At 45.1% G+C, this 24,990-nt stretch overlaps 1 protein-coding gene across 2 annotated transcripts in view; it reads right to left on the reverse strand.

Annotated features, from left to right (window-relative positions):
- LOC137325116 (histone chaperone ASF1) overlaps positions 1 to 15,254 on the reverse strand; it is a 39,525-nt gene extending 24,271 nt beyond the window's left edge. The window contains exons 1-2 of one of the 2 annotated variants that reach the window (XM_067989836.1): positions 14,932 to 14,976; positions 10,037 to 10,173 (exon numbers count right to left, since the gene is read on the reverse strand). In XM_067989836.1, the coding sequence (XP_067845937.1) occupies positions 10,037 to 10,073 (37 nt within the window). In that variant the 5' untranslated portion in view covers positions 10,074 to 10,173; positions 14,932 to 14,976. Of the gene's footprint in view, positions 1 to 10,036; positions 10,174 to 14,931 lie in introns of both variants that reach the window. The other variant, XM_067989835.1, reaches the window with a different exon arrangement.
- Between the last annotated feature and the right edge of the window lie 9,736 nt (positions 15,255 to 24,990).

Genomic DNA, 24,990 nt, shown 5'->3' on the forward strand with positions numbered 1-24,990 from the left:
ACTGCATTAAATTTCACATGTCTGCCTATTTCACCGGAATGCCTATGTCATTCTAGAGTCTGCTACTATCATAGAAAGTTACGGCACAGAAGGAGGCCATTCAGCCCATCGTGTCCATGCCGGCTGAAAGAGAGCGATCCAGCTTAATTCCACTTTCCAGCGCTTGGCCCGTAGCCCTGTAGGTTACAGCACTTCAAGTGCACATCCAAGTGCTTTTTACATGAGTTGAGGGTTTCTGCCTCTACCACCCTTTCAGGCAGTGAGTTCCAGACCCCCACCACCCTCTGGGTGAAAAAATTTCTCCTCAGCTCCCTTCTAATCCTTCTACCAAGTACTTTGAATCTATGCCCCCTGGTCACTGGCCCCTCTGCAAAGGGAAACAGTTCCTCCCTATCCAATCTATCTAGTCCCATCATAATTTTATATACTTCAATTAAATCTCCCCTCAGCCTCCTTTGTTCCGAAGAAAACAACCCCAGCCTATCCAACCTTTTCTCATAGCTAAAATTCGCCAGCCCTGGCAGCATCCTCGTAAATCTCCTCTGTACCCTCTCTAGTGCAATCACATCTTTCCTGTAATGTGGTGACCAGAACTGTATGCAGTACTCAAGCTGTGGCCTAACCAGTGTTTTATACAATTCTAGGATAACCACCCTGCTCTTATATTCTATGCCTTGACTAATAAAGGAAAGTATCCCACATGCCTTTTTAACCACCTTATCTACATGTCCTGCTATCTTCAGGGATCTGTGGACATGCACTCCAAGGTCCCTTTGTTCCTCTACACCTCAGTATCCTCCCATTTAATGTGTACTCCCTTGCCTTGTTTGCCCTCCCCAAATGCATTACCTCACACTTCTCTGGATTGAATTCCATTTGCCACTTTTCTGCCCACCTGACCAGTCCATTGATATCTTCCTACAGTCGACAGCTTTCCTCCTCATTATCAACCACACGGCCAATTTTTGTATCCTCTGCAAACTTCTTGATCAAGCCCCCCACATTCAAGTCCAAATCATTAATATATACCACAAAAAGCAAGGGACCTAGTACTGAGCCATGCAGAATCCCACTGCAAACAGCCTTCCAGTCGCAAAAACACCCGCCGACCATTACCCTTTGCTTCCTGCCACCGAGCCAATTTTGGATCCAACTTGCCACTTTCCCTTGAATCCCATGGGCTTTGATTTTTTTGACCAGTCTGCCATGTGGGACCTTGTCAAAAGCCTTGCTAAAATCCATGTAGACTATATCAAATGCACTACCCTCATCAATCCTCCTTGTTACGTCCTCAAAAATTCAATCAAGTTAGTCAGACACGACCTTCCCTTAACAAATCCTTGCTGATTGTCCTCGATTAAACTGTGCCTTTCCAAGTGACGATTTATGCCGTCCCTCAGAGTTGATTCCAATAATCTGCCCACCACCAAGGTTAGACTGACTGGCCTATAATTACTCAGTCTATCTTTTTCTCCCTTTTTGAACAACGGTACGTTAGCAGTCCTCCAATCCTCCGGCACCACAACTGTAGCCAGGGAGGATTGGAAAATGATGGTCAGAGCCTCTGCTTTTTCAAAAATTCGTTCATGGGTTGTGGGCGTCGCTGGCGAGGCCGGCATTTATTGCCCATCCCTAATTGGCCTTGAGAAGGTGGTGGTGAGCTGCCTTCTTGAACCACTGCAGTCCATCTGGTGAAGGTTCTCCCACAGTGCTGTTAGGAAGGGAGTTCCAGGATTTTGTCCCAGCGGCGATGAAAGAACGGCGATATATTTCCAAGTACGGATGGTGTGTGACTTGGAGGGGAACGTGCAGGTGGTGTTGTTCCCATGTACCTGCTGCTCTTGTCCTTTGAGGTGGTAGAGGTCGCAGGTTTGGGAGGTGCTGTCGAAGAAGCCTTGGCAGTGCATCCTGTGGATGGTACACACTGCAGCCACAGTGCGCCGGTGGTGAAGGGAGTGAATGTTTAGTGTGGTGGATGGGGTGCTAATCAAGCGGGCTGTTTTGTCCTGGATGGTGTCGAGCTTCTTGAGTGTTGTTGGAGCTGCACTCATCCAGGCATGTGGAGAGTATTCCATCACACTCCTGACTTGTGCCTTGTAGATGGTGGAAAGGCTTTGGGGAGTCCGGAGGTGAGTCACTCGCCACAGAATACCCAGCCTCTGACCTGCTCTCGTAGCCACAGTATTTATATGGCTGGTCCAGTTAAGTTTCTGGTCAATGGTGACCCCCAGGATGTTGATGGTGGGGGATTCGGCGATGGTAATGCCGTTGAATGTTTAGGGGAGGTGGTTAGACTCTCTCGTTTGGAGATGGTCATTGCCTGGCACTTGTCTGGGGCGAATGTTACTTGCCACTTATCAGCCCAAGCCTGGATTTGTCCAGGTCTTGCTGCATGCGGGCTCGGACTGCTTCATTATTTGAGGGGTTGCAAATGGAACTGAACACTGTGCAAACATCAGCGAACATCCCCATTTCTGACCTTATGATGGAGGGAAGGTCATTGATGAAGCAGCTGAAGAAGGTTGGGCCTAGGACACTGCCCCGAGGAACTCGTGAAGCAATGCCCTGGGGCTGAGATGATTGGCCTCCAACAACCACTACCATCTTCCTTTGTGCCAGGTATGACTCCAGCCACTCGAGAGTTTTCCCCGATTCCCATTGACTTCAATTTTACTAGGGCTCCTTGGTGCCACACTCGGTCAAATGCTGCCTTGATGTCTGGGGCAGTCACCCTCACCTAACCTCACCTCTGGAATTCAGCTCTTTTGTCCATGTTTGGACCAAGGCTGTAATGAGGTCTGGAGCCGAGTGGTCCTGGCGGAACCCAAGCTGAGCATTGGTGAGCAGGTTATTGGTGAGTCAGTGCCGCTTGATAGTACTGTCGACGACACCTTCCATCACTTTGCTGATAATTGAGAGTAGACTGATGGGGCGGTAATTGGCTGGATTGGATTTGTCCTGCTTTTTGTGGACAGCACATACCTGGGCAATTTTCCACATTGTCGGCCAGTGTTGTAGCTGAACTGGAACAGCTTGGCTAGAGGCGCAGCTAGTTCTGGAGCACAAGTCTTTAGCACTACAGCCGGGATGTTGTCGGGGCCCATAGCCTTTGCTGTATCCAGTGCACTCAGCCGTTTCTTGATATCACATGGAGTGAATCGAATTGGCTGAAGATTGGCTTCTGTCAAGGTGGGGATATCAGGAGGAGGCAGAGATGGATCGTCCACTCGGCAGTTCTGGCTGAAGATGGTTGCAAACGCTTCAGCCTTGTCTTTTGCACTCACTTGCTGGACTCCGCCATCGTTGAGGGTGGGGATGTTTGCAGAGCCTCCTCCTCCCGTTAGTTGTTTAATTGTCCACCACCATTCATGACTGGATGTGGCAGGACTGCAGAGCTTTGATCTGATCCGTTGGTTGTGGAATCGCTTAGCTCTGTCCATAGCATGTTGCTTCTGCTGTTTCACGTGCATGTAGTCCTGAGTTGTAGCTTCATCAGGTTGGCACCTCATTTTTCGGTACGCCTGGTGCTGCTCCCGGCATGCTCTTCTACACTCTTCATTGAACCAGGGTTGATCCCCTGGCTTGTTGGTAATGGTAGAGTGAGGAATATGCCGGGCCATGAGGTTACAGATTGTGCTGGAATACAATTCTGCTGCTGCTGGCCCACAACGTCTCATGGATGCCCAGTTTTGAGCTGCTAGATCTGTTCTGAATCTATCCCATTTAGCACGGTGGTAGTGCCACACAACACGTTGGATGGTGTCCTCAGTGCAAAGACGGGACTTCATCTTCATGAGGACTGTGCGGTGGTCACTCCTACCAATACTGTCATGGACAGATGCATTTGCGACAGGTAGATTGGTGAGGACGAGGTCAAGTAAGTTTTCCCCTCGTGTTGGTTTGCTCACCACCTGCCGCAGGCCCAGTCTGGCAGCTATGTCCTTCAGGACTCGGTCAGTAGTGGTGCTATCGAGCCACTCTTGGTGATGGACATTGAAGTCCCCCACCCAGAGTACATTCTGTGCCCTTGCTGCCCTCAGTGCTTCCTCCAAGTGGTGCTCAAACATGGAGGAGGGCCACTCCCTCCTGACTGTATATCACTGTACTGCCACCTCTGGTGGGTCTGTCCTGCCGGTGGGACAGGGCATACCCAGGGATGGTGATGGAACAGTCTGGGACGTTGGCTGAAAGGTATAATTCTGTGAGTATGGCTATGTCAGGCTGTTGCTTGACTAGTCTGTGGGACAGCTCTCCCTAATTGATGTTAGTGAGGAGGACTTTGCAGGGTCGACTTGGCTTGGTTTGCCTTTGTCGTGTCTGGTGCCTAGTGGTCCGTCCGGTTTTATTCTTACTATGACTTTTTTTTAAAAGTGAGATTTTGAAACTGAGTGGCTTGCTCGGCCATTTCAGAGGGCAAATAAGAATCAACCACATTGCTGTGGATCTGGAATCACATATAGGCCAGACTGGGTAAGGACAGCAGGTTTCCTTCCCTAAAGGACATTAGTGAACCAGATGGGTTTTTCCGACAATCCGGTAGTTTCATGGCCACCATTGCTGATACTAGTATTTTAATTCTAGATTTTATTTAATTAATTGAATTTAAATTCCCCAGCTGCCGTGGCGGGATTTGAACTCATAGCTCTGGATTATTAGTCCAGGCCTCTGGATTACTAGTCCAGTAACATAACCACTATGCTACCGTACCCGATCTGCTATTTCCTCCCTTGTTTCTCTTAACAGCCTGGGATACATTTCATCCGGGCCTGTCGATTTATCTACTTTCAAAGGTACTTCCTCTCTCACTATGTTTATCCCATCCAATATATCACACTCCTCCTCCTTAACTACAATCTCTGCATCATCCCCTTTTGTGAAGAAAGGCGCAAAGTATTCATTAAGAATCATACCCACATCTTCTGCCTCCACACATAGGTTACCTTTTTGGTCTTTAATAGGACCTACTCTTTCCTTAGTTATCCTCTTGCTCTTTATGTATTTATAAAATATGTTTGGATTTTCCTTAATTTTACTCGCCAGTATTTTTTCATGCCTTCTCTTTGCTTTCCTAATTTCCTTTTTAATTTTACTCCTGCACTTTCTATACTCCTCTAGGCTTTCTGCAGTATTGAGCTCTAGGTGTCAGACATAAGCTTCCCTTTTTTGCCTTATCTTACCCTGTATGCTCCTTGTCATCCAGGGGGCTCTAGATTTGGCAGTCCCACCCTTTTTCTTTGTGGGAACATGTTTATTCTGAACCCACTGAATTTCCCCCTATCCTCCTCACTGTTTACTACATTTCAGAGTTTTGTGTCATCTGCAAAGTTTGAAATTATAGGAACATAGGAACAGGAGTAGGCCATTCAGCCCCTCGTGCCTGCTCCGCCATTTGATAAGATCATGGATGATGTGATCTAACTCCATATACCTGCCTTTGGCCCATATCCCTCAATACCTTTGGTTACCAAAAAGCTATCTATCTCAGATTTAAATTTAGCAATTGAGCTAGTATCAAATTATGTCCTGTATACCCAAGTCCAGGTCATTAATATATATCAAAAAGAGCAGTGGTCCCAACACCGACCCCTGGAGGACATCGCTGCACACATCTCTCCAGTCTGAAAAACAACTGTTCACCACGACTCTCTGCTTTCTGTCCCTTAGCCAATTTCGTTTCCACGCAACCACTGCCCCTTTAATCCCATGGGCTTCAATTTTGCTAACAAGTCTATTATGTAGTATTTTATCAAACGCCTTTTGAAAGGCCATATACACAACATCAACCTGCTCCGTTACTTCATCAAAGGACTCAATCAAGTTAGTCAAACACGATTTGCCTTTAACAAATCCACGCTGGCTTTAATTTATTAGCCCATATTTTTCCAAGTGCCAATAAACTTTGTCCCGGATTATTGTCTCTACAAGTTTCCCCACCACTGACGTTAGGCTGACTGGCCTGTAATTGCCGGGTTTATCCCTTTTCCTCTTTTTGAACATATTTTGAACAAAATTTCTGTGGCCGATCACAGAAAGTGGATGCCAGAAAGAGGCTACTTGGCCCACGTGGCTGTCACTGCTCGTTCCAAACTAGAGTGAAAGTCTCTGATTACAACTTCATTCCCTCATCGCTGGTATTCTCTTAGAAAATTCACACTTTCCACGGCTCTGGTATTCTTTCTTTGGGGGGATCCCCAAAACTGCACAGTACTCCAACTGTGGCCAAACTAACATCTTGCTTTTTTGTATTTTTTTTAATACCTAAAATTATATTTGCCTTTTTACGGCCTTTCCTGCTTTTAAATATCTGTGTTTCTGTACCCCTAGATCTCTCGGTTCCTCCACTTTATTTAGAGTTTAACCATTGAGGTTATATTTCCACTGATTTTCTGCAAAATATACTTCTCATTTGTAAAAATTAACCAGCATTTGCTACATATCTGTACACACCCCTACCCTATCTATGTCCTCCTGCAGTCTCTTCCATTATTCCTCAGTTTGCCATGCCCCCTTATTTGGTATTGTCAGCAATGTTGATATTTGCCCATCTATGCTTATGCCCAAATCATTTATGTATATACACAGAGAACGAGACACACATCCCTGGGTACTTCCACTGGCTACATCTTGCTAGTTCAAGAAACATGCATTTATTCTTGCTCTCTGCTTTCTATCCTTTAGCCATTTCGCTTTCCTTTTGTACACAGGCCTTAATCATTACAACACTCTTCGACAGCACTTTATCAAACATTTTCCAAAAGTCTAAATAAAGCACATCCATTGTACTCCCTTTGTCTATGTGCTCGATAATTTTCTCAAAGAACTCAAAATTATTCAAGCATAACACGCACTTTAAAACTCCGCATTGACTGCCTCTGACTGGTTCACACCTTTCTAAGTGTTCACTAATGTTATCCCTTATTATGGTCCCTGGCAATTTCTTTGCTACCGATGTGAGGCTAACCCCGATCTATTAATTACCTCACTTATCCCTTTACCCTTTGCTGAACATTCACCAACCTCCAGTCCATTCCCATTTACAAAGAATTTTAGAAAAATCATAGTTAATATCATTGCTATTTTAATCCTAACTGCTTCAGTATTCTTGAGTGTAGACCCTCTGGGCCTAGTGACTGGTCAACTTTAAGCCCCATTAACCATTTTAACACAGCTTCCTATTCAATATATCAATTTGTGTATTGTCTATGCTTTTCTCTGGGACTTCTGCAATCCTTCCTTCACCTTCTAGATGCAAAATACTTCTCAACGATTCTTTTATTCTCTACTACAAGACTATCTTCTTTGTCTCTTAATGATGCACCATTTTTTGACTACTCTCTTGCTTTTGAAGCGCTATGTTGAGTGCCATTCATTTTCATATTCGCCCTTAGCCCCTCTAATGTCCCTTTTTGTTCTCTGCTATGCTATTGACACTTCTTCCTATTTTCTCCTCCTTAATTTTTGACTTAAACTCCTTATACATCCTTGGAACTCTGCACTTTGCAGCAATCCCTATACTTCTGGTTGGTATATTTCAGTCTGTATCCTAAACAACAACTTGCATTTATATAGTGCTTTTAACGTAGTAAAATATCCCAAAGTGCTTCACAGGAGCATAATCAAACAAAATTTGATATTTGGATAGGTGACCAAAAGCTTGGTCAAAGAGATAGGTTTTAAGGAGCGACTTGAGGAGGAGAGGCAGAGAGATTCAGGGAGGGAATTCCAGAGCTTAGGGCCTAGGCAGCTGAAGGCACAGCCGCCAATGGTAGAGTGATGGAAATCGGGGATGCGCAAGAGGTTAGAATTGGCGGAGTGCAGAGATCCCGGAGGGTTGAAGGGCCAGAGGTGGTCACGGAGATAGGAAGGGGAGAGGCTATGGAGGGATTTGAACACAAGGATGAGAATTTTAGAATCGAGGCGTTGCTGGACCGGGAGCCAAAGTAGGTCGGCGAGCACAGGGGTGATGGGTGAACGGGACTTGGTGCAAGTTAGGATACAGGGAGCAGAGTTTTGGATGAGCTCAAGTTTATGGAGGGTGGAAGATGGGAGGCCAGCCAGGAGAGCATTGGAATAGTCATGTCTGGAGGTAACAAGAGCATGGATGACGGTTGCAGCAGCAGATGGACTGAGGCAGGAATGGAGACGGGTGAAGTACCCATCTAATATGCGAATATTTCCCATTATTACTATCACTGTCAATGTTATCCCTGTCTATTTCTGCATAGTTGAAGTCCCTTATTATTATAGTAGTGGCACAACTTGTTGGCTTAAAGTTCAACAAATTCAACTATGGTTCAAACGTAAATGTTAGTGATGGAATTGGATATGCTGCACCACTACCGAAAAGTTCAGGGTCAATATTAAGGTTGTAGAACCTGCAGAAAAAAAACATGCAACAGAAGAGGGACTTAAGAAAAATGACTTCTAGTCCCTTATTAACACATGTATTGGAGTTGGAGCTATTTATATAGCACCTTTCATGTCCTCTGGATGTCCCAATTAGCTTCACAGCCAATGAACTACATTTTACAGTTTGCTCACTGTTGTTTGGTAGAAATTGTGACAGTCAATTTGCACACAGCAAGGTCATACAAACAGCAAATAAGATAAATGATTCATTAATCTGTTTTTTGGTGTTGGTTCAGGGATGAATGTTACCCAAGAAGCAGAGAACTACATGCTCTTCGAGTAGCGCCATGGGATCTTTTACATAGAACCATAGAAAGGTTACAGTGCTGAAGGAGGCCATTCAGCCCATCGAGTCCGTGCCAGCTCTCTGCAAGAGCAATCCAGTTAGTCCCACTCCCGCGCCCTATCCCCGTAGCCCGACAATTTTTTTCCTTTCAAGTACTTATCCAGTTCCCTTTTGAAGGCCATGATTGAATCTGCCTCCACCACTCCCTCTGGCAGTGCATTCCAGATCACTCGCTGTGTTTTTCCTCATGTCACCTTTGCCAATCACCTTATATCTATTTCCTCTGGTTCTTGACCCTTCCGCCAATGGAACAGTTTCTCTCTATCTAGACCCTTTATGATTTTGAACACCTCTATCAAATCTCCTCTCAACCTTCTCTGTTCCAAGGAGAACAACCCCAGCTTCTCCAGTCTTTCCATGTGACTAAAATCCCTCCATCCATTTAAATGGACTGACGGGGCTTGAGCTCAACGCCTCATCCAAAAGACGGCACCTCCGACAATGTCGAATTGCATTGAAATATCAACCAGGAGTACGGCTTGTACCCACAAGCTGTCTCAGGCAAGATTGCTATCATTGAGCTAAGCTGAAAAGCACGAATATATGGAAACACAGTATGCATTGTACCATTTGCACTGACCCAATAGACTGGTAAGACTCACGATACTGGTCCATTGCTGAGCATATCCATTTTGCACCAAGAACTAATGTTAATTTTTGTAAGTCGAAGTACTGGTCACGAGGTCTATTTAAGACATTCACAATTAAGCCGATATACATTAATAAAGCCAATACCCTTTTAATGTTGTACAATATGTGCATTACACAAGAAGCATAATTCATCACCACAAGACTTATAATCTCCAGCACTTCATTGTATTATACAACTCAAAACGTTCTCTGCATGCACAAAACAAGCTCGGAAGGACAGAATCCATAATTATACAACAGGGTGTCTTTCACTGTTCAAAATGCACATGGCGTGAAATTTTCATATGGCACCATTGCACTTTACTGAAATCCTCGCAACAACGCTGGTTATTGGGACAGGTATTAGAAAGGCTTTTGGTACCGTTACTTCTGCTATGATGAATTAGCTATTCTAATGTATTCAATGCATCATCCAAATCCAGTGCACAGCTAACTTGTTTATCACTTAGAAACCAGGTGTTTCTGCAAACACGTGGTACTCCGTCAGCAAATCACACAACCCAAGAAGTGTAGAATTTCGCAAGATGTTGCACCGTGACAAATCACTTGCCTTGCAAGTCTATGTACAATTTAATCCCTTACGTGTACAGGGAAGCAACTTGTAGACTGATTTAGTTTATACACAATGACCTGTTACTGCTGATTGTTGCCTCAGGCACATATCCATGCTCCTCCAAGTCCTGGTGCTTGCGGAAATCGCTGTGACTGAAAGGGTCCTTTGGCACCTTTTATTCACAGCCAATGTGCTGCCTCAGCCTCTGGATCTACTAATGGAGGATGGAGAAAACAGAAAATAAATGGAGAGCAGAAAGGAAACCAAAGAAAAGGAACAAGAAAAATATGAAACATTCCCACATCGGCACTTAGCCATGGAGATCCTGATGCATACCATTAAATAACATAGAATAATAGAAAAGTTACAGCACGGAAGGAGGCCATTCGGCCCATCGAGTCCGCGGTTCTTATGGCTTTCAAATAATGCAGCTCTGGTCATCTTTAACTGATTAGAGTAACTTCCAGGGCTATATGAAACTGCACAATACCTATCCAACCTCCCCTTCCTCCAACTCTCTCAGGAAAATGCAGAATTGCTCAATGCCCTGATCTCAGCCAGAGAGCTCCAGCTGGCAGTAAAAAGCCTCCATTTGGGGAATGCCTCAAGGTATGATTGCTAACCTGCTGAATTCTACAAGACTCTATTGGAGCTCACTCCTTTCCTACTGAAACTCCTACACTCTGCGCCAGAGACAAAGACTCTCGCAGACATGCTCAGAGGCAGCCATCATCATGTTAATACATAAGAAAAGTGAGGACCCTGCTCTGTGCTAATCATACAGACTTGCATCCCTTCTCAATGCTGACTATAAAATACTGGCCAAGATCTTAGCCTTCAAACTAGATGTAGTCACTGGGCTGGTCCAACTGTAGATCAAACAGGCTTTATGTGGGACTGCCTCTCAAGGAACAGCCCCAGGCGATTGCAACAGCACCAACACACCTGTTCTGGTACTCTGCCTGGATGTGGAAAGGCAATTTCAACTGTACTGAGTGAAAATTCAACCGGAAATCGTATACATTGAGATTTGACAATACATTCAAGAGGTGAATTGCAATCCTGTATTCGAACCCCCCATCCATAGTGTGTACCAATGGCCTCATCATTGCTGCATTTCATTGCAGTGGGGGACCAAACAAGGACAGTCCATGTCTTCCCCCCACCACCCCCCCATCCATTTGCCCCAGCCATAAAACTTCTAGTGTCATACTGAGTGAATCTAGGCATCCATGGAGTACAGGCAAAAAGGAATGAATACAATTAATCCTTGTATGCTGATGACACTGCTATAAGTATCCATCCCAACCACTTCATCATGTTTAAAATGGCCCAACTTTCAAACACCTTTTTGCAGTTTGTTCCAGTTCTCCGGCACAACACAGGATTTTACAGCACAAAAGGAGGCCATTCAGCCCATCACGTCTATGTCCGCTCTCTGGGCGAGCTATCCACATGGTCCCACTTCCTTGCCCTTTCCCCATAAAGTTGGGCACCCAAAACTGCACACTAACCAACGATTTGTATATTCTTCTTCGCTTTTAACATCTATATCCCTAGTTAAAAACGTAGGATCTAATGTCCTTTCTCTAAAAAAAATAACAACTTTATCATCATGCCACTTTTAAAGATTTGAATATCTGACCCCCTGTGTCTCTCTGACTCCTTTTACAAGTTTTATCATTTAGTGTATATGTTCTTCCTTATTTTTTGTCCCAAAATATATCCTTCACATTTGTGCTTTAAAATATATCTAACATCTGCCCAATCTATTAACCTGTCTCTGACTTCCTGAAGTCTTTTATAGCCTTTGTAGACACTTTCTTCCATGAGCTGCATGGACAGACTGAGAGATTGTGCTTATTCTAAGAGAATTATGCACGAATTTATGTTTTCTTGAGGAAATCTTTTGAAGGTTAGGTTCCCCTTTTTGAACTCATACTTCTGGCTCTAAGAGGACCTGATGCCCACCCCACGATATTATCTATTTAGATACCACACAAAAGACGACATGAAACTTCATTATGGAGAGGCCCGACAATCCCAACACATAGCTGTTTATAGAATCTTACAGCACAGAAAGAGGCCATTCTGCCCATCATGCCTGTGCCAGCTCTTTGGACGAGCTATCCAATTAGTCCCATTCCCCAGCTCTTTCCCCATAGCCCTGCAATTTTCTCCCCTTCAAGTATTTATCCAATTCTCGTTTGAAAGTTATTATTGAAGGGTGTTTCCACCACCCTTTCAGATCATAACAACTTGCTGTGCAAAAAGTTCTGATCTCACCTCATGTATATACATATATATATATATATATAGATCTCAGCTCCTTTCCCTTTCTCCATCTGTGTTACATGCATTAGTTCTGGTCCTGATCCTGACCATAATCCTTATAGTGCTCAATGAACATATACATTCCTTTGTCACTTCTGTTCCTTGACTGGATTTCTCCATCATTATCATTGTTTTGCCTATATTCACATTGATACCTATAAATTATGGAACAAGTTGCACTCTGCTCAAGGTTTCAGCCATATCGAGCAGCTGTCAAATATCTCTATCACCTGGTACTTTGAGGTGTATGCAACCTCTAACCACCTGTGGCAATGCCCTTCTCTCTATGACTCTGCTAGATTGAGGATGCCAAATGTAACCGTGCTCCACTTTCAGACTTTATGTAAATCATGTATTTGTTTACCGTTTTAACTAATTTGTGTTAACCACACCTTTGTATTTTTTCCTGTATGCTGATCTTCAAAAAAGCCATACAGTTTAAAAAAGACTGAAATAGCTCAGCATGCAGCTGAGATGCACAGACCAGGGAGGTTAGAAGTTCCATCCTAATCTGGACTGTTAGTTGGCTACATTAATGACGCTATATGAATGTAAGTCTCTACAATTTATCTCAGTGTCTGGGGCAAGAGAGGGAAATATTTGACAAGAGGTCCCACCACTGGCAGCTGTCCAGCTACCCCTTCTGGAGGTGAACATGTGTGATGTAAACTGAGGACAGGATTAGGCTGAGATGTGATACCCCCTTACGGCTAAAACACCTTCCAATACTCACCATACAGGCTAGCACGTAAGGGACAGGCACTTGCACAAAGTATTGAAGTGTCATGGTAATGCATCCCAGTTAAGGGTCAGCACCTTTAGGAGAGGAGGGGGAACCTTCCGGCCAGGGCTGGCTACTGACAAGCGGGCGGTGGTGGGGGGGGGGCGAGATGGAATGGGGGAGGGGGGGCGGCGAGATGGAATGGGGGAGGGGGGGCGGCGAGATGGAATGGGGGAGGGGGGGCGGCGAGATGGAATGGGGGAGGGGGGGGCGGCGAGATGGAATGGGGGAGGGGGGGGCGGCGAGATGGAATGGGGGAGGGGGGGCGGCGAGATGGAATGGGGGAGGGGGGGCGGCGAGATGGAATGGGGGAGGGGGGGCGGCGAGATGGAATGGGGGAGGGGGGGCGGCGAGATGGAATGGGGGAGGGGGGGGCGAGATGGAATGGGGGAGGGGGGGGCGAGATGGAATGGGGGAGGGGGGAGGCGAGATGGAATGGGGGAGGGGGGGGCGAGATGGAATGGGGGAGGGGGGGGCGAGATGGAATGGGGGAGGGGGGGGCGAGATGGAATGGGGAGGGGGGCGAGATGGAATGGGAGAGGGGGGCGAGATGGAATGGGAGAGGGGGGCGAGATGGAATGGGGGAGGGGGGCGAGATGGAATGGGGGAGGGGGGGCGAGATGGAATGGGGGAGGGGGGGCGAGATGGAATGGGGGAGGGGGGGCGAGATGGAATGGGGGAGGGGGGGCGAGATGGAATGGGGGAGGGGGGGCGAGATGGAATGGGGGAGGGGGGGCGAGATGGAATGGGGGAGGGGGGGCGAGATGGAATGGGGGAGGGGGGGCGAGATGGAATGGGGGAGGGGGGGCGAGATGGAATGGGGGAGGGGGGGCGAGATGGAATGGGGGAGGGGGGTGCGAGATGGAATGGGGGAGGGGGGGGCGAGATGGAATGGAGGGGGGGGCGAGATGGAATGGGGGAGAGGGGGGCGAGATGGAATGGGGGAGGGGGGGGCGAGATGGAATGGGGGAGGGGGGGGCGAGATGGAATGGGGGAGGGGGGGGCGAGATGGAATGGGGGAGGGGGGGCGAGATGGAATGGGGGAGGGGGGGCGAGATGGAATGGGGGAGGGGGGGCGAGATGGAATGGGGGAGGGGGGCGCGGCGAGATGGAATGGGGGAGGGGGCGGCGAGATGGAATGGGGGAGGGGGCGGCGAGATGGAATGGGGGAGGGGGGTGAGATGGAATGGGGGAGGGGGGTGAGATGGAATGGGGGAGCAAGATGGAATGGGGGAGGGGGGGGCGGCGAGATGGAATGGGGGAGGGGGCGCGGCGAGATGGAATGGGGGAGGGGGCGCGGCGAGATGGAATGGGGGAGGGGGCGCGGCGAGATGGAATGGGGGAGGGGGGCGCGGCGAGATGGAATGGGGGAGGGGGGCGCGGCGAGATGGAATGGGGGAGGGGGGCGCGGCGAGATGGAATGGGGGGGGCTAGATGGAATGGGGGAGGGGGGTGAGATGGAATGGGGGAGCAAGATGGAATGGGGGAGGGGGGGCGGCGAGATGGAATGGGGGAGGGGGCGCGGCGAGATGGAATGGGGGAGGGGGGCGCGGCGAGATGGAATGGGGGGGGCTAGATGGGGGGGCGAGGGAGTGAGGCGGGGAGTGGAGAGAGGGGGCAGAGAGGGAGAGGGGGAGGGGGGAGTGGAGAGAGGGGGCAGAGAGGGAGAGGGGGAGGGGCGAGTGGAGAGAGGGGGCGGGGAAAGGGAGATGGGGACAGGGGGCGGTGGAATAAGGGGGAGGGGGCCAGGTTGCCATTAGCAACCGTCAAAGTTCACTCGGCCTCCGGCCACTCAACACACACAGGGATAACTTTCCATCCACTTTCCGGCGCCTGGAGGCCCTCGGCCTCACTCACCCTCCGACAGATCTTCGATGCACTCGAAGGTGATCTCGAACTGAAAAGGGTTGAAAAACGGCGACGGGTTGTCCAGCACCACCACGTTGTTCACCTGCACCTTCGCCATGGCTCCCCACCGTCCAAAAAAAAAACAATCCACCCCCTCTCTCTTCCCTCCCCTCAGGCCCACCCGCGCCGATTTAAAACAGAGACCGAGGCCTCGGGCTGACTTGGCAGAGTGTGGCGGGCCCCAACTCTTTGCTTTCCCGCTCTGCTCCGGCAGAAGGTCCGGCCCATCCTCCTGCGCCACCTGCCGCTCTCGATTGGTTCGTGGAGCGCCCCACGGGCAGCCCCCTCCCCCCCGGGCCCGGCCGCCGACCTCCCAGCAAGGCGCCACCTGCAGGCGGCCGCCATAGTGAGGCGGCTCCACTCCAAAAAGCCACCTGACTGGCAAAAACTAGTCCATCTCCCGTGGCGTTGCACACATGAGTTTTAATTTATAATTGTGTTTTTTTTTTAAAAAATGAAGAGATTATTACATTAATCCGTCGTCAAACACATTTGCTGGACCGCGATCATTCCTCCTGTGCCGTAACAATCAATCCTGTGCCACTTACTAACTATCAGAAATTAAAGTTCAATATGTCTCCTTCGGCGTACGTTAATCTGTTTAAAATGCCACCCTTGAATTCCTTTCGGAATAATACATCCACAGCGCCTTATTTTAATCCATGTAGCAAAATTACGACGGGTTTTGATAGAGCAAGTAGGGAGAAACTGGTCACCGACCCACTTGCCTTGCATTCAGAGGTCATAGGTTTAAAATAATTGGCGAAAGAACTAGAGGGGAATGGAGAAGGACTTTTTTTTCACACAGGGGGTTGTTACGACCTGGAACGCACTACCTGAAAGGGCGGTGGAATCAGATTCTATAAGAACTTCCAAAAGGCAATTGGACGTGTACTTGAAGAGAACTAATTTGCAGGGTTACGGGGCAAAAGCTGCGATGTGGGACTAAATTGGACAGCTTCTTCAGCGAGCCAGAATAGGCATGACGGGCTGAATGGCCTCTTTATGTGCTGTAAGATTCAATGATTTGAAATACTCTTTCAGGTCCATTCTTCTCCCCTGAGAAAACAGAGCATTCTTTTGCTGCACGATCATGAATCTGGCCACACTAAACATGGAGTTCAGAGCAAGCGAACTCTTCGAGTGAGATGGGATTAGAGGAGGAGGAGGTAACAATTGGATGAAAGGGACCTAGGCCCTTATTATGTACTCCCATTAAAAAAATTTTTTTATATATTCAGATTTATAATAGAAACATGTCACACTGTAATACACCTTCCAGTCAGTGATGGCCTCCATTGGAGGAAGGGTGTAGTTACAATGTGAAATGTTTACATAGGCAGTTTCCATTATTAATCTGAATATATAGGATTTATTTAACTGAGTTACAGTGAAACCTATAAATTAGGGACATTTAAGGGACTTGTATCAGGTGTCCTTTTTTTGCAGGTGCCTTTATTTTCAAATTGGTCATTGTATGTACTGTAAAAACTGTCCCAACAATCTTGAAGAACCAGCTGAGATTATGATCAGCACCTAAATCAGCAGCAACAATGCTGAGAACTTATGTTTGGGGTCGGGTGTGTGCCCATCTTCTGGGTCCCTGTGGGATTGGGTGCGTGCCCATCTTCTGGGTCCCCATGGGAAGAGGTGTGTGTCCATCTTCTGGGTCCCCATGGGATCGGGTGTGTGCCCATCTTCTGGGTCCTAGTGGGATTGGGTGTGTGCCCATCTTCTGGGTCCCCGTGGGATTGGGTGTGTGCTCATCTTCTGGGTCCCCGTGGGATCGGGTGTGTGCCCATCTTCTGGGTCCCCATGGGATCGGGTGTGTGCCCATCTTCTGGGTCCCTGTAGGATCGGGTGTGTGCCCATCTTCTGGGTCCCCCTGGGATCGGGTGCATGCCCATCTTCTGACTTATGTTGTCAACAAGGTTACTTTTGGATGCAAAGACAGCGGCTGCAGGGGTGATTCAAACCCAGATACCGGCATGGACAAAAAGGAATCCGGTAACAATCCATTGGTCAAAGAATCATAGAAATTTACGTGACAGAAGGAGGCCATTTGGCCCATTGTGTCTGTGCCGGCCGATAAAGTGCTATCCAGCCTAATCCCACTTTCCAGCTCTCGGTCTGCAGCCTTGTAGGTTATGGCACTTCAAGTGCATATTCAAGTATTTTTTAAATGCAATGAGGGTTTCTGCCCCTACTACCCTTTCAGGCAGTGAGTTCCAAACCCCCACCATCCTCTTAGTGAAAAAATTTCTCAACTCCCCTCTAATTCTTCAACCAATTACTTTAAATCTATTCCCCCTGGTTATTGACCTCTCTGCTAAGCCCCTCTATCGAGGCCCCTCATAATTTTATACACCTCAATTAAATCTCCCCTCAGCCTCCTTTGTTCCTTTGGACATCACGATCCTCAGACTCAGATACAGTATGTACTTTGAACATTTTAAAGTGTGACGTCAGGCTGTGTCCCATGGTTTAAGGTGTAAAAGGGCTCGGTGTATTGAAGGCTGTCCGCAGTTTGAAATTTGCGAGTGTTCATGGTTTCAGAGTGCCACTGGTATATTTTACAATGTACGTTGTTTGGGTCTCTTAATGAGTGTCCGTTTTTTGCAGGTGTCCATTTTTTGGGAGTGTCCGTTTACACAAGTTTTACTGAATATAAAAATAAAGATAGAATATATTACTTTAAAATGGGGACTGATTAGGTCTAGGTCCCCCCCTCCAATTATTAGTTTCCTTCTCCAATAATGGAAAAAGTTGATGGGGACACGCAGAGGTATGATTTTTAATATGTTTTATATAGACAGATCTTAGGCACTTAATACAATTACGTCTCCAATAGTAATTTACAACTGTATGAGCAGAAAATAATTTAAAATGCCAAAAAGAAAATGGTATTTTAAAGCACTTTATTTCATAACCAAATATCTATCCAAATCATTCTATTAACACAGCAGTAGCAATCTATTATTGGCATTTATTTCATTTATTCTGTCGAAAAATGTTTTCTAATCTCTCATCTTGCTAATTTTTCATTATTGCTCTCTACTCTTGTAATCACAGTCTGTTTAATAACCCGCTTACATTTACATTAACGACGTCCTTTATTATGTCAAACATTCAGATCATGTCTCCAGTCAATCCAATGAAAACATGTTCAGTTCTGATCTGTCAGCCTTAGTATTTACCATAACTTAGTTGTTTGAATTCCAGAAACCACCCTCTTACCTCATGCTCCAGGGCTGTTTGAGAGATACAAGTTGAAATCTATATGCCAACAATCTAATTTTAATTAGATGTGCAGTTTAGTGTTGAAAATTTTCTTATCATTGGACTGTGAAAAGTCATCATTATGGCCTCCAGATTTTTTTGTGCAATCTATCGTGCATTGGAGGAGGGCATTCTTATGCTGCAAATACCAGTGCAGTACAAAAACCAGTGGTGGAGAGTTATACTGTTCATTCTGCAGCACTCCCCGGTCAGACGAGCAGAAATCTGAACATAGGCTTACAGACAAGGGCAGAGCTCCGCTTACTGGTTTCCAAATGGTGGCTATAGTTTTAATCTTAGCAAAGAGTCAACGGGCTAGTCAACTGACAGTAAACTTCAGTTTTAAATTTACTCCCTGGGAAACGTTGCTTTTAAACGTTTCTTTATTCCCCAGCTGCAGTTAGACTGCAAAGTGAAAATTTTGTGTGAATACATCCACCAAGTGTGTCTGTCACCATTTGCGACTTCCTGCGCTGAACTGCAACTATTGGGTTGATGCAATGTGAAAATACCGATTGCAGCAACACAAATAACTGGGACCGTTACGGAATTATACCACTGGAGCAAGAACTATGAATAACATTACACCATTAATTATATCCTGACTGGCAGGAAGAAAAGTCCTTTACCAAGTCAAATTATACTGTTTTTCAGACATATATTAGCTACGTATATCTTATTAAAAACATTGAAGTTTTGGCCATCAGATGAGCTCATTCAGTCTACGCTACCCTCCAATGATCTGACTGTTTTAAACTCACATTCTTTAACCTCATTACTACTCTAGTGATTTGTTTGGCCCTTGAGAACCACGTCACCTGCGTTAAGGAAAGTGGGGGGGGTCTTGCTGTTGTTTTATTTCTTCTGATAAGGGCAACCATTGTTATGCTTCACCTCTCTCAGGCTCTTCTCACACCCCAACTTCATTGTCCTGTGTTTGCAGCTGTTTCCCCTATCCTCAAGCACCTTGACTGCCAGTCTCCTTGTCCCTGGCCTCCCAGCTCTTTAGTACTCAGCTCCAGCCATCTGATGTGAACTTTTAACTCAGGACTTGGTTTATCTTTTCTCACTTGTGAAGACAAACAAACAAACAAACTGTATCCCACAATAATGTCTGTCAGGCATCCTTTGGTATAACTGACTGGATAATGTGTTGCTGTTCATTTCCAAAAAAAAGGTATAATAACTAGTTCACTCTATGACATACCATATGAGTTCAGGATCTTTCTGACAGCATAGCGGCAGTTTCTGTGTTTTAGGTTTGTTATAATTACCACTTGTGACTTGCTCTCATATTATTGGAATGATCTCACCCACTTTGGACAAAACTTGAACAACAGACTGTACAGTATCATACTCCCATGCTTTGCACACAATGTAGTAACTCAAGTTGTACCAATTAAAAATAATTTCATAATTTCCTAATGTTGATGCATCCTCAATCTTAACAGAGTGGCAAGTTATTTTGATCAGTGAGGAAACACTTTAAAAGGTTGTAACCAATTAAGGTTACACACAGATACACATCAATAACATTATATTGGTTCATTAATTTGTGTGTTAAAGCAATTTTCTCCTTTTGTCCCCTTCCCCTCTTCTGACAGTGCTGACTTGTACTGGGGTACACTTCCATGGTGTTGGTCACCTTGAGAATCCCTACGTGGTCAGTTTTCGGTAAAATATTAAAATGCCTATGTGGCAAAGAAGCAGAATGCAAAATGGTTAGAAAGGGTTAATTAGTTAGTAACTGAGATTGATACAAGTGGCCTGGCCCTCCTGCTGGGCCATATGTTTGCTTAGTCAGCAGGCCTGCATGGTCTTATCAATGATAGGTCTTTGATGTGAGTCAAGGACTGGTCTGAATGTCTCCATGTTTATGGCAGATCAATATAGGTAACGAGCTTAGCCAAAGTTGAAAGACATTCCAGGTTGGGAGATAAGGAACAGAAGGAACAGGGAAGAACATTCTAAGTTGGAAAGTGAGGAAGTTATCCCCTTTGATGTCTAACAGCAGCATGATCAGCACATGGACGATTTATGATTGGCCGGAAATAATGTAACCTCGCATGGCAACCTATGCCCGGCTTATGATTGGTGTTGACCCTCGTTAAGTATGTTCCAACCCTATTGATTTGTATAAAAACGTGTGGATTTCTGTATGTTGTTGTTCTTGCTCTGCCAGCATAGAGGGACTCTATCAGGAGTCCAAATCAATGCTGCAGACTAAGAACCCTGCTATTAAAGATGTGTTGGACTTTAAAATGTATTCGACTTCAGTTATTACTGAACCAGACTGAGGGGAAAGAATCCGGATCGTCATTTGGTGGCAGCGGTGGGATCTTAACGGTCGTTCACCGAGAGTTCGCGGAGTAAGAGGCGGATTGTCTCAGACACGGAGGAAGGAAATGGCGCCCCGATGTAAGTAGTCTTAATTTACTACGTCGGTTTTCCTCCAATCCGTCAGTCTGACGACGAATCGTCCAATCGCTAACACTCGTGTGGTGTCCTTACAAGATTCAGGTCAGTCTGGCGAATACACAGAAATAGCAGGAAGAGGTCAGTGGTCGAATATCACTGAGGGTCAGCTCCGGCTGAGGGTCAGCGTACGTACTGAGGGAATAACTTGTAAGCGGTAGGTCAGTGGTTAATATCACTGAGGTTAGTCAGGGTTGAAGTTCCTGGTGATTGGATATGAACAGGAACTATTGATAAAACTTAGATGCCGGAAAAAAAAGGCTCAGGAATTAATTTGGAAAATAACAGAGGTACCTCAGCCAAAGAACTAATTGCTTTATGGAGACAGTACTGTAAGAATAAATATGGATAGAATTAAGTGACTAGACAAATGTTTAAAAGACAGAGACCCGAAAAAGAAAGGTTTTGTTGTTTAAGTGTACTGTCCCTTTAAAAAGCCTGTCTTGATCAGTGTTTTTTTTTGTCGGTGTTGTGGGCCACGCCCCCTTCTTACTGTGTCTTACGTGTTTTCTTCCTTTGTGTAATGTATCTGTCTTGTCGTGTGTTTAATTCTGATACTGCTGAATTAAAATTGGAGTTATTGAGGTTAAGTGACCTATTAAATTCTGGTTCTTATAAAGTGTGGGCATGTTAAATTCCAGACATGGAATCTTCAAAAAATTGGCATTTTGATTGTTTATTTTGTGATTGGCTGTGGTTTAAAAAGAGGTTAAAAATTAACGGGATACATTAAAAAAACTATCAGGATCATTGTGATAGGAAAAGTCGGAAAGCTGGAACAGCTCGGAGCGTTGATTATAATCACATCCACTAAAAGTATGTGAAAAAATAGTGTGCAAAAATATAGTATAAAGCAATCCACAAATGTGAGAAGTAAAAAAATCAGTCAAACCTGTGTGAAGTGAAATTTTGAAGGTGGGAACTTAATCTCAAAAGGGAGAAGGATCAAGTTACTCCGACCACAAGAGCAAGTTAATATTAACCCCTTCCATCCCAAGAAGCCAGACTGTCATGCCAAGACCAGTTCAAACAGATAGAAATGACCCAGTCGGTTGAGAACTGTCTGAGGCTAACCATTACACAGGTGAACATGAGGTAATAATTGGTATAGGTTATATTAGTAAAATTGTCCCAATCACTCGGAAATGCCAAAGGCTACAATTGACTGAGATATAAGTTTTCACGCTACAGTGAAAAATTGATAAGAAAGGAATGTAAAACAAATCATATGAAAAGGAAGCATAGGTTAGACAATTGGAAGTCCATTACTTGAGCTATGTACTGACACAGGGTACTAAACGCCTATCAGTTTTACCCTGCCACAGTATGATAAGGAAGTTTTGACAAGTTCTGGGGCTATTCAATTTTATTTGAAATTCATAGTAGAATACAAGATCTGACCAAAGAGGGGAGACCTTCCCTGACAAATTATATAACTCGCATTGAGACTGCTAAGAAAACTCAACAATTAGATCAACACCTCCTAACTCAAGTGTTAAAACAAAGAGCGACATGGAATGGAGGTGGACATCGTAAAAAGAGATAGGCAAATATGGAGACGTAAAGATCTGTGATAAGTGATAGAGCAACTGCCTTTGCCTCAGTTGTTAACACCATTGATTTGACAACATTAGATCAAAAGGTCAGAGATTTAGGGTCTCGCATTAAAGATATATTAAAAGATAAATGAAAATACAGATAAGGAATTGTCTGAGGATCAAATGCTGACCATATATTTGCAAAGGATAGCTACAGTGCTAGAAACACATGCCCAAACCATTAATAAATTAATAAAAGAGGAATATAACGTATCTTAGCAGGCGGCTGCTAATGATATCTGCTTAATGTGGTTACATCTTGAAAACACAGATTAGGACTTGGAGTTAGAAATTCCAGTCTGCAGCCCTGCGTACATCTGCATGTGGAAGAGACAGTGTTTATTTCAGACAGGCTGCGTGCTTCAGAGAGAGGGCGAGAGTGGAACTAGGCAAATTCTCTCTCCTGTTTTGTTTTCTAAATTTGTTTCGGGTATAGGGATTATTCCTTTGGATAAATAAATAATAAATGAAGATTTGACAAATTAATCACTTGGGCTCTCAAGAAGAGCCGCAATGGATTTTCTGTGTTTCTTTTAAAACAGGTGACCCTGGTTTTTTTTTGGGACCACGTGAGTGTGGATGGTGCAGGATTACCAAGAGTAGTTACAAAGTTACGGTGCAACCTTTGCTGGAGAAATTTGGTGCAGGAAACGATCCAGTGGTGTTAAAGATTTAAGACTTTAGCTGCAGACATCAGCGGATACCAAATGTCACAGCGTGGTGATATCAACCTGATTCTCTTCTTTTGAAAACATTTTGATTTGTTTTGTTTTAACCTATTTGTTGTCTTCCGAGACAGAATGCTCGAGGTGGGGAGATATGGGAATTTCTCTAAAGTCATTGAATTGGGCATGATAAAAAAATCAATCTGGCATAAATATACAATCTAGTGGATGTCAGGAAAGTGTAGTTGAGAATAGTAAATTGATAGCTTTCTCGTGGAGATATTTGTGTCCTTGCCTATAATGAATAATGAGAAAACTACACTCAATAGCCTGGCCACTACCCTGACATCGGGACCATGCAGGGGGAGATAAGCACTCTAGACACCCCTGATCTTTTTGATAAGATAACCTGAAAACCTAAGAATGGCTACAGTGGACATAAAAGATACAAATGTATGTTGCCATCATCTGAAACGGAGACCAGGATGAAGAACATTATTACAAAGGCCTGTGGCCTGGTGAGCTATTGCAACCACTCTTTAAACAAACCAGTTGCTTTTACAGGACTGAATCCTACAGGACATATGATGTGTGCCATGGAAAATGTTCGGAAATACCATGAGGAAGAAGAGACTGGCCAGCAGAAAGTTAATATCCAAGAACACTAAGCTCATTCCTATGAGATGCTGCTAGTATGCGGAGATACATGAAGAAGATACATTGAAGAATGAGTCTCAGACAGGCTCAGTTACTTGACAACAGCACAACAGGAAAATGGTTAATGTGGTCCAGGCGAGTGAGAAATCCTTTTAAATAAGGCACTGACACATGGTCCATAGAGAAACCAACTAATTAATGAGACAGTCAGGAAACACTGGTATCAATCAAAAGGACTGAAATTAAAGTAAAGAGGGACACAGTAATTTGGATTTCCAAAATTCAGGGTTAGGTTCCCATCAGTTAACAATAAAATTGGGAGAAACAATATTTAGAAGATATCCGCACGATGGATACAAAATTACAAGATTATGAGGGGCCCAGATAAAGTAGACAGGAAGTACCTGTTTCCCCTAGCAGAGGGTTCAAGAACTAGAGGACGTAGATTTAAGCTGATTGGCTGGAACAAAATTAAAGGGATGTGTTACTAGACATGCTGTCACTGTGTGTCCACATAGTGTTGGACACAGCCTAGAAGCACAGTGTGGGTTTAATAATACCGGTACCAATCAGGATATTAACTGTACCATGGAGGCCCTAGAGGCGGATCTAAAACCCACTTAAGTGGCATATGCCGGAGAGGGCGAATACTGTGTTACAACTAATTTGAAAACGTTTAAATATGCCAATCTAACTTGTGATATTTTAAGTCCAGAATTCTACTCCATTTCTGAAGTCCTGGTTCGGATTGGACCCGAGGAACTGGTAGAGATACACCGGCATAACCTCACCACCTTACAAGTTTCTGAGAATGTCAGAAAGGACTTCAAAGCATATCAGGACACGTTTGGGTATCTGACACCCCTGTTGCCTAAATACTTGAAAGCATTGCGAATGGAGATTCGCCTCTCCCAGAAGGTTTATTATAACCTACAACAGGACAATAACAACATTAAGCATGACATTGACCAAATTAAAGTCACCACCTGGTGAAATGACCTCTGGAATTTGGGACTGAATATACAGATCCATCCTTGGATTAGATTAATTTCATATGTATTAGTCGTAGTGCAGTTTGTTGTAATGTGCTTCTTGATTTTCATTGCATGTAATAAATGTAAGCAGAGGATGAAGGGTTTGGCAAAGATAGTAAAACAGAGCCTGGGTGAGAATGTCCCCATTGTCTCTGTGGTTTCAACTAAGAACACATCTTAATGGTACTGGGATTAGCACCTGCTGGGGTAAGGTGCATGTAAAAGGGAAGACAATTATAGTTTGATAGGATTATCAGATGCTCTGCCTCTCTTCCACCCGGACTGGTGGCCAACACGAAG

This window comes from Heptranchias perlo, chromosome 9 (genome assembly GCF_035084215.1).
Source record: "Heptranchias perlo isolate sHepPer1 chromosome 9, sHepPer1.hap1, whole genome shotgun sequence".
Taxonomy (NCBI): domain Eukaryota; kingdom Metazoa; phylum Chordata; class Chondrichthyes; order Hexanchiformes; family Hexanchidae; genus Heptranchias; species Heptranchias perlo.